The 9356-nt window shown below is 54.1% G+C and overlaps 1 protein-coding gene across 1 annotated transcript in view; it reads left to right on the top strand.

Annotated features, from left to right (window-relative positions):
* Positions 1–7363: 7363 nt before the first annotated feature.
* Positions 7364–9356, top strand: part of HDGFL3 (HDGF like 3) — a 53366-nt gene continuing 51373 nt past the window's right edge. Inside the window, 1 exon segment of the mRNA XM_062206330.1 lies at positions 7364–7500. Coding sequence (XP_062062314.1) covers positions 7417–7500 — 84 coding nt within the window. The 5' untranslated portion in view covers positions 7364–7416.

Here is a 9356-nt window from a genome sequence, read left to right as displayed (position 1 = left end):
TTAACCTACTGAGCCACAGCACCAGCCCCTCCAGTTTATATGTCTAAAAGCTGTCTTTATTCATCTTTTATTGTACAGATATTTGCTTGGTTTAGAACCTCGGGTTATTGGCTATATCCTTTCTGTCGACAAGTCATCCATCACTTTCTCTTGTTTTTGCCTTTGTCCTCCTTATTCTCTTTGCCTATGGATTTCACCAGTTTTACTGCAATGTTCTTGAGTGTGGTTTTCTTCTCATTTATCACGATTGGTGTTTAAAATACTTTTCAATGCATCGCTTGATACCTGTCTCAGGCAATTCAGACCGCTGAAACAAAAGCACGATGGGCTGGGTGGCTTAGACCACAGACTTCTACTGTCCCAGTTCAGGAGGCTGGCAAGTTTCACAGCAAGGCCCCAGCAGACCTGGCGTCCGGTGAGGGCAGACCCACTGTCTTCTGCCTGGTTTGCAAATGCCATCTTGTCAGTGTGTCTCATGTGGCAGAAAGAGAGGGAGAGGCAGCAAGTTCTCTTACACCTCTTCGGATGGAGGCAATAAGCCCACCATAGGCTCTGCACTGTTGACCTGATTACTCCCCAAAGGCTCCGTCTCCAACTAGCATCACATCAGGGTTAGGGCTTCAACACATGAATTTTGGGGAAATATACTCGATCCACAGCAACAGCTTTCATCGGTTTCTGGAAAATTCTTGTGACCACTGCTGTGTCACTGCTTACAGTTCATTCCCTCATCATCGTGATTTGGGACTCCATATTGGGCTTTTCCACCATATTCATAAGATAGAGAGTCCCTTGCAAATACTAGCCAATGGAATGCTGGCATGTCTACACTGTGGTGTTTTGCATTTTCTTTTCCTTCCTTTTTATCTCTCTGGGCTTCAGTCTGAATAGTTTCCCCTCTGATCTGTCTTCCAGGCCATGAACTCTCTTCCGCTGTATCTAATCTAATAAATCCTGATTCAGTTGTCTTGTCCTACGTTGACAACCCACCCCAAAATTTTGTAGCCCCAAACAACAACAGATGGACAATTCCTAATCTGAAATCCTTCAAAATTCAAAACTTTATTGAGTGCCAATGTAACACCACAAGTGGAAAATTCCATTCCGGATCTCAGAGTGAGTCACAGAGCACATAGAATTATTTAAAATATTGTATAACATTACCTATAGGCTATGCACATAAGAGAGTATATGCAAAATATAAAAGAATCTCATGTTTAGACTTGGGCCCCATTTCTAAGCAATCTCACTATTTATATGCAAAAATTCCAAAACCTGGAAAAATCCAAAACCTGAAACACTCCTGAATCAAGCATTTCAGAGGAGGGATACTCAAACTCGGCCGCTGTTCTCTTGCTCGTGGCTCTGCAAGGTGAGCGCGGTTCAGGGAGCCAGCCCGCTGTGTGCCGCATGGTGTTGTCTACGGTAGCTTAAGTAGGCTTAGAGGAGCCATGACGGCTTCACTCACATGCCTGACACCACAGCTGCCCCCACTTCTTCGTTCTCCAGGACCTGTTTTGCTTCGTGTGCCCACTCCCTCTCCACACCAGTTGAGTATTTACAATTCTTTACATGATGGGTCAAGATTGCAAGAGGTGCTAGGCCTCTTCATGCTCAGCACCAGAACTGAGCAAAAGACCATTTCCCCCACATCCTCCACTCCACAGAGTAGCTCTTGAGACGATTAGAGGTGGATATCCTGGGGCTGGGGCTGGGACACATGCAGCAGGTTGAGCCTCCGTCTTCAGCACCAGCATCCATCCACTGCCTATCCAGCTCCCTGCTAGTTTGCCTGGAATAGCAGTGGAAGACGACATAGGCCCTTGGGCCCCTGCACACACGTGGGAGAACCAGAGGAGGCCCCTTGGCTCCTGGCCCATCCCCAGCCATTGCAGCCATTTGGGGAGTGAACCAGTGGATAGAAGACCTCTCTCTCTCTCTGTCTCTATCTCTCTCCTCTCTCTTTGTAACTCTGTCTTTCAAAGAAATATATAAATCTTAAAGGTTAAAAAAGAAAGATGGATATCCTAGCCTCTTTTTAAAATTTATTTATTTATTTGAAAGTCAGAGTTACACAGAGAGAGAGAAGGAGAGGCAGAGAGAGAGAGAGAGAGAGAGAGAGAAAGAGAGAGAGGTCTTCCATTCGATGGTTCACTCCCCAATTGGTCACATGGCTGGAGCTGTGCTGATGTGAAGCCAGGAGCCAGGAGCTTCTTTCAGGTTTCCCACGCGGATGCAGGGACCCAGGACTTGGGCCATCTTCTACTGCTTTCCCAGGCCATAACAGAGAGCTGGATCAGAAGTGGAGCAGCCAGGTCTTGAACTGGCACCCATATGGGATGCAGGGACTACAGGCCAGGGCGTTAACCCGCTGCACCACAGCGCCAGTCCCCCCTGCAACACTCCTTCATCTGGTTTTGATTCCTTCATCCTTCTCCTTACTCTCCATGGGCCCTAGACCTGGAACAGCGACTGGTGCACAGCAGTGCTCAACAAACATTTGTTCAAGAAACAAAAACTACCTATTGATCTAATGCCCCCTTCAACAACACACACACCAATATTGGTATAATGCTAGCAAAACTAGTAGAAAATTTTGCAAATTATAGAGACCTTTAGCCTATTCTATAGCTTGAACCCTTCTCCGCAGGTAGCCAGTAGCTCATTAAGTTTCCCCAGTTTGGTCCTCAGGCTGGGGCAGAACAGTGAAAGGGTGAGAACCCCAACAACCTTAGTGCAGTCGGCCTTTGGCCTCAGAGCCTCAGAAGGATACCCAGGGGCTGAAGCAAACCTCTCCTCCTTCCCTAGGGTCACAGACAGTTCAAGGAGTCTCTTTTGGGACCATGACCAGGCTTCTGCAGGTGTTACTGGGGAGCTGCTGTTCCCTAGGCCTGCTCTGGCAATGCTGGCTGACCCCAACCCCTGACCCCTACCCTCTCCCATCAAGGCCCCCATGTTGACTTCATGGTGCCTTTGGCCAAGAACTGCTCTCGCCTCCCACGCCAAGTTGGGAGCTCTCTCTTTCACCGCAAATAGTATATTCCAGTTCTTTTGTCTCTCAAGGGGGGGCGTCAGTACCTTTTTTATTTTTTTCAAGGAATGTGAGATCAGTCTCCCTGGGATTGGGCCAAAGGACATGAGATAACTGGAGTGGAAAAAGTGGATGTGGACTCTGATGTAAAGCCCAGGGAGCTCTCTTACAGCATGGGGTGTGTGTGTGTGTGTTGTGTGTCTGAGTGTGTGTGTATGTGTGTGTACATGTCTGTGTGTGTGAGATTAATATCAACTTTTCCTGACTTCCTTTCCTCATTTTTTTATCTTACCATGATAGCAACACGACAAAGGTAATAGTATCAACTGACATTTAATGAGCACTTACTGTGCGCCAGGCACATTCTTTCTAACCATCATTCCATGCACAAGGGGCAGCGACAGAATTCAGGCAGCTGCAGCGTTATGGAATGGGTGGACCTGGGGGCAGAATTTGAGGGAACTGGTTTTATCAGGCATTGTATTAGGAAGCTGAGTCAAGATACGAAAGAGAAAGATTAAAACAGAATCCAAGGCCAGCGCCATGGCTCATAGGCTAATCCTCCGCCTGTGGTGCAGCACACCGGGTTCTAGTCCCGGTCGGGGAGCCAGATTCTGTCCCAGTTGCTCCTCTTCCAGGCCAGCTCTCTGCTGTGGCCAGGGAGTGCAGTGGAGGATGGCCCAAGTGCTTGGGCCCTGCACCCACATGGGAGACCAGGAGAAGCACCTGGCTCCTGGCTTTGGATCGCGCAGTGCACCAGTCATGGCAGCCATTTGGGGGGTGAACCAACGGAAGGGAGACCTTTCTCTCTGTCTCTCTCACTGTCCACTCTGCCTGTCAAAAAAAAAAAAAAAAACAACAACAAACAGAACCCAAGTCCACAAAACAGGTGGATATGTATGAGTGAGGAGAGGATGGCGAGAAGCCAAGGACAAGGTGAAGTCCTAGCCCACAAGGAATGTGAGGATGTTGAAATCAAAAGGGATCAGATCGAGTTGATATTATCACCATTTGTGAGTGGATTTTCTCCCAAGTAGCAGAAGTAAAATGAATGGGTTCTACGTTGATACAGCAAACGGGCCACATCGACTACAATAAAATATATCAAGCTCTTTTAATGATCCTAAATGATATCTCTAGAGGGTTGCATATGACCTGTTAAATATTTGATAGAGCATGGCCCTGGAACAGCCACAGCATAACGCGGGGAACCTGTGTGGAAGCTCAGGACAGCACTTTCTCCCCCGCAGCCACGTGTTGACAGGTGGTCTGCATCCAACCTGGCTTCAGTGTCAGACAGGCTCTCGGCCAGGGACATTAGGACACTCCCGATGCGATGCCCAGCCGAAGGAGCCCATGCGGGGGAGCCCACCTGGTGGGTTGTTAAGTCTGACGTGGTTAAGCATGGGAGTCCCGCAAGTGATATGGCTGAGCAGTCAGACTCAACTGAAAACGCGAAACCAAAACCGAGACTGGGAGACATTTGCCCCTCCTCTAAATAACCAGACTCCATCTTCAACCACTTTATGGCCTGCTCGTTCTCATTACAAATGCAAAGTTCTGCTCCCTTAAAAACCAGTCAACAGCCACAACGGACCAACTCTCCCCCTGCACTTTCTCGCTACCCTCTCCACTGCTAGCAATGAGTTGTATGTACTTCCTGTGGCCACACTGCATCTGCGCTGGCATCTCAAGCCTCTGTTCTCCCTCCAGCTTCGTCCTGCTACCATTCAGTGAAAGATTCCAATGACTTCTCAGCCATCACAGTCAATGGACCCATTTCCTTCCATACCTGTCTTAACCTCCCTGTGGTATGTATGTATATATATATATATATATATATGTGTGTGTGTGTGTGTATATATATATATATATATATATCTGTGCACTTCCTTCCTTCAAGAAATGCTATACTATTCTGCCTGCCTGTTAAACACTGGCGCTACCTGGCTCCCAATCTGGGCACTGCCTCTTCTCCTCCCGCACAATCCCCCCGCAACCTCCACCAAAGTTTCAACCACCACTTGTGTTTTGGTATGACTCAAATCCCCTACGTTCCGCCTTTATCGCTTTCTCTAAACGACATTATTCAGCTGAACACTAGACATCTCTCTGGATGCCCACGAAATCTCAACATATCCAAAACCACTCAAGAACTTGTTTCAGAACTTGCCCATTCTTTATGAATTCCGTCACCTTGCGGAGGGTCAAACTAGTCATCCTACTGCTGACGTCAGAAACCAGGGACTCATTTTTGATCCCTCGTTCTTCCGTCCTACCTGCCACTCAACAAGTCGGAAGCTCTGCCTTGGCCTTGTCTTCTCTCTCCTCGTGACAGCTCCTCACCTCCAATCTCTTAGCCTCGAATCCAGCTCTGCACTGGCCACCAGGATAATCTATCTGATAATCATGTCTCTACCGTGCCTTCCAACATTCCCCTTCTCGTTTCTCTCCTCTCCCTGGTACCCACCTGTGCCCACACAGGTTGGGTGGAACTGGCTTTGGACAGCTGGCCACTCCAGCAGATAATCAGAGGGATTTGGCTTTGCCACAGAGGAACCGGGAACCATTCCACGGGTTCCTACGTGGATCCTGACATGCCAGCTGCACACAGCAGGCACCAGAAGGGAGAGACAGCTCAGTGGACAACTAGCAAGTGCAGCGGAAGGACCTAGATCAGTCTTTCCCAGTGGGAAAAAGAGAAAGAGGTGAACCTGCCGAGTAGGTGAGGAAGGGGTCTTGAAACTTTGCAGCCCCCCAGTTTCGGAAGCCCAGCACTAAGGAACAAGACCAGAGTTAAAACACACAACCACCCACCCACACCCACACACACACACACACACACACACACGATTCTGCAAGGCAACTGAGGCAGGCGATGCTGGGAAAAGAGCGTAGCTCCTACAAAAGGGAGAGCAGGCAGGGATGGGGGAGCCAGCCCAGAACTGTCCTCGGGCCGGCGTGCAGGCCACAGGAAGTCGGCTACACTCAGGGGCCGGCCAGCTGACCTCTTAAAGCAGGCTGGAGGCTGACGCAACCAGACTCTAAGACTTTTTTGCGTCGTTTTATTTACTCCTCCGAAAGGAAGAGGGTGTTGGGCAGCGTCTCTCTCCCAACATGTCTTTGAAAGCAGCTTGTTAGGAAGCTCAGAGTAGAAGAGTGGTCCGTGCTCGGCTTGTTCCAAGGCTTCAGGCCCTATAGGCACAGATCCCCACAACCACATGCTCACATGCCAGTTTCAGAAACGGTGTCCCAAATACCGCCAGGATTGGAGGAAATAAGTGACCTCCCGGAGTGAGGCCGTCCGCAAAAGCAGCAGGCCTAGGGAACCCCAAGCCAGCGAAACAGGACCGCTCCCGGACTCTGGCCTCATGCAGATCGATCCAGGTTCGAATCCCGGCTGTGCCACCTGGGGCAAATGCGACATCCTCCTCCAGTGGCTCCCAGGTACAGCGCCTGTCCCAAGCTGGGTCCCTCGGCACTGCTAAGGGCAGGTCCTGGGGGGGGGGGGGCAAGAATCCAACAAGGTCGCGGGCTCCGGGGCGGTGGGTCTCCTCGCGTGGCCCGGAGCGCCTCTGTCCCCCCCCCCCCCCCCACTCACCAGAGAGCACCGCAGAGGTGGCCGGCCGGGGGGCGCCGGGGCCGGGGGTCGAGTTGGCGGGGCGGTGGGCGTGGGGCGCGGGTGGGAGCGCCCCCAGGGTGGCGCGGCCGCGCTGGGGGGGGGGGGTGGGGGGCGGCCGGGTGGTGATTGGCTGGGCTGAGGCAGGCAGCTCGGGGGCCAAGAACAAAAGAGAGCAAGCGGCGGGCGTCCCCGGAGTCGGCTCGCCCGCCCGCCCGCCGCGGGCTTCGTTCCTGGGGAGGGAGGACGCACCCATCGCCCGCCCGCTGGCGCGCTCGGTTTCTCCGCGAAAACCGGCCGTGCACCTAGGAATTAACCGGCCGGCGCGGGCGGGGAGGGGAGCGGGGCGCGGGGCGGGGGGGATGCTGAGCGCGCGCGAGAACAATAATAAGATCGTGTTTGCGGTCGCTGCCCGAGGAGGAATTCGGAGGAGGCGCTCGCGCCGCGCCGGGGAGCCCGGGAGAGAGGCCGGTGGCGGCGGCATGAGGCGGGCGACGCGGCGCCTGTGAGCAGCGCGCGGCGGCGGGGACCTCGGCGCGGCCGGACGCGGGCGAGCGCCGAGCGGCCGGGGGGCTCCCCTCCCCCGCTGCCGGGCCGTGATTTGCCGGGCCCGCTGCGCCCCCCGCCCACCCTGCGCCTCCGCGGCCGCCTCGCCGCTTCCCCTCGTCGGAGCGGCCGCTCGTCCGCCCGGCTCGAGGCCCCGCGGCGGGTGGGGAGCGGGGTGGGCGGCCTCCCGGCATCGTCGCGGCGACCAAGGACGACCGGGATGGCGCGTCCGCGGCCCCGCGAGTACAAAGCGGGCGACCTGGTGTTCGCCAAGATGAAGGGCTACCCGCACTGGCCGGCCCGGGTGAGTACGGCGGCGGCGGCGGCGGCGCGCGAGCCCGCCCGCCCACCATTTTCCCCTTCATGATGGCGCGCCCGCCCCCTTTCCCCATCGCCTCGGCCCGGAGCCCGGCCGCGGCGGCTCGGGCGGCGCCGCGCACGGCTCGCGGGGGCCGGGGCCGCGGCCGGCGAGGGCTCCGGGGCCGGGGGCCGCGGCCGCACCCGCCCGGGCGGCCCTCCCGGCCGCCCACTTCCGAAGGCGGGTCCGGCCCCCGCAGGCCCGGCGCTGCCTGCCTCCCCGGGGTCGCCGCCGCCGCCGCTGCCCGGGGGCCTGGGGCGGAGGCGTGGGCGCCGGCGGGGTCGCGGGCGGACCCGGGCGGACGTCGGGGCAGCGCTGCCCGCGAGCCGGCGAGCGGCGCCCGGACAGGGGCCGTGGTCACCCGGAGGCCGGCGGGCGCCTGCTGGCAGCCGTTGCCCAGTCCCTCGCCGCATCCTTCGCCTTCCAGACTTGTTGAGTTCTCCCTGGGCGCGATTCCGGGCGCCCCGCCTGCCCTGGCATTGTCCTGGGTTCGTGCCCCCCTCGTTCTTGGAAGCCGAGGGCTCGCAGCCCGCCGCCGACCGCTGGGTCCAGCCCGGCTCCTGGTGCCTTTTCACCTCCATGTTTGTTTTAGATCGGAATCCCAAACCTTGTGCCTGGCCTCCCGCTGCACTCCACAATAGCTCGCTCGCTCTTCCTAGGTAGCAGAGGTTGTCGCGGGGCTGTTTTCTCTCGAAAGCATCTGCCCGTCACGCCCAGCGTTCAGAATGTCTTGTTAGGCCCTCGGAGTGAGGGAGAAGGCACTCACAACACTGCCGTGTGTGTGCTTTGTGTTTTAAAATGACTCCCTCTTATTCTACACGTTCTAATAGTTGGCAGTCGGTTGCTTGAAATGAGAGAGAGGACGGGAAGAAGTCGGGCATCTTGGAGGCTATATTGGCATCTGTGCCGAACAGAAATAGGCATGGGAGAAATTTGGCGTGAACAGGCTGAGAGCTTTGAGATGCTACCCCGTGGTGAAGCAAGAGATCCAGACCAAGGAGGGAAAAATACCCCCATTCACAAAAGGAAGTGACATCATGAGTGGCCAGACTGGAAGTTGAGGGCATGGGTGGACATAATCACTTTGTGTTTGTTTGTTTGTTTGTTTGTTTAATTTGGTTTGGCCTGATTGTAACATGGCAAGAACCCTGGGCCAGGAATTGGGGGAACTGCTGTCTGGTTCGTGCTGGCTTGTGGACTAACCTCTTCAACTGTCTGTATATCCGTTTCTGCAACTAGAGAGTAACCCTCCCTAGAATCCCTCCCAACACCAGCAACCTCAGATGTTACGAGGAGGGGCACAGTCTTGTTCAGGCTCCATTACACCGTGAAAATAACTTCTCCACATCTAACTGTAGGTCCTTAAGTTAGGCAGAGTCTCCGCGTTAGCCTAACTGGTTGTGTTTCCAGCTGTAGTACCGTATTGCTTAAAAGGGGGCAAGATTTGTGAATTCCGGAGTCCCTCAGAGAATCCCTGAATATATTTGTCAAGTAAGGAATAAACAGCTTTAGTGCCTAGATGTATATCCTCAATCAAAAATGAAGATGATCTCCAGTTGGTCATTTCTTCATAATACATCAGCTCTCTTTTGTCGTGTCTTTGAAAAATATCTTCTGAGAGTCAAGAAGGAAGCAGACTTGGCATTTCATGACCGTGTTGCTTGTACAGGTTGGCCACCTGTAGTTGTTTGTCAAGCAGAAAAGTGCTACAGAAGTGGTCCTAGTTGTATGTCAAATTGTGCTTTGAGATTCCTGGAAGTTATAATTCCGAACCAAAGTAAAGTGGAAAATAAAACAAGGGA

The sequence above is a fragment of the Lepus europaeus genome, chromosome 11 (assembly GCF_033115175.1).
Source record: "Lepus europaeus isolate LE1 chromosome 11, mLepTim1.pri, whole genome shotgun sequence".
Lineage (NCBI taxonomy): Eukaryota > Metazoa > Chordata > Mammalia > Lagomorpha > Leporidae > Lepus > Lepus europaeus.
The sequence above is the reverse complement of the archived record's forward strand: the minus strand, read 5'-3'. Positions and strand labels throughout refer to the sequence as shown.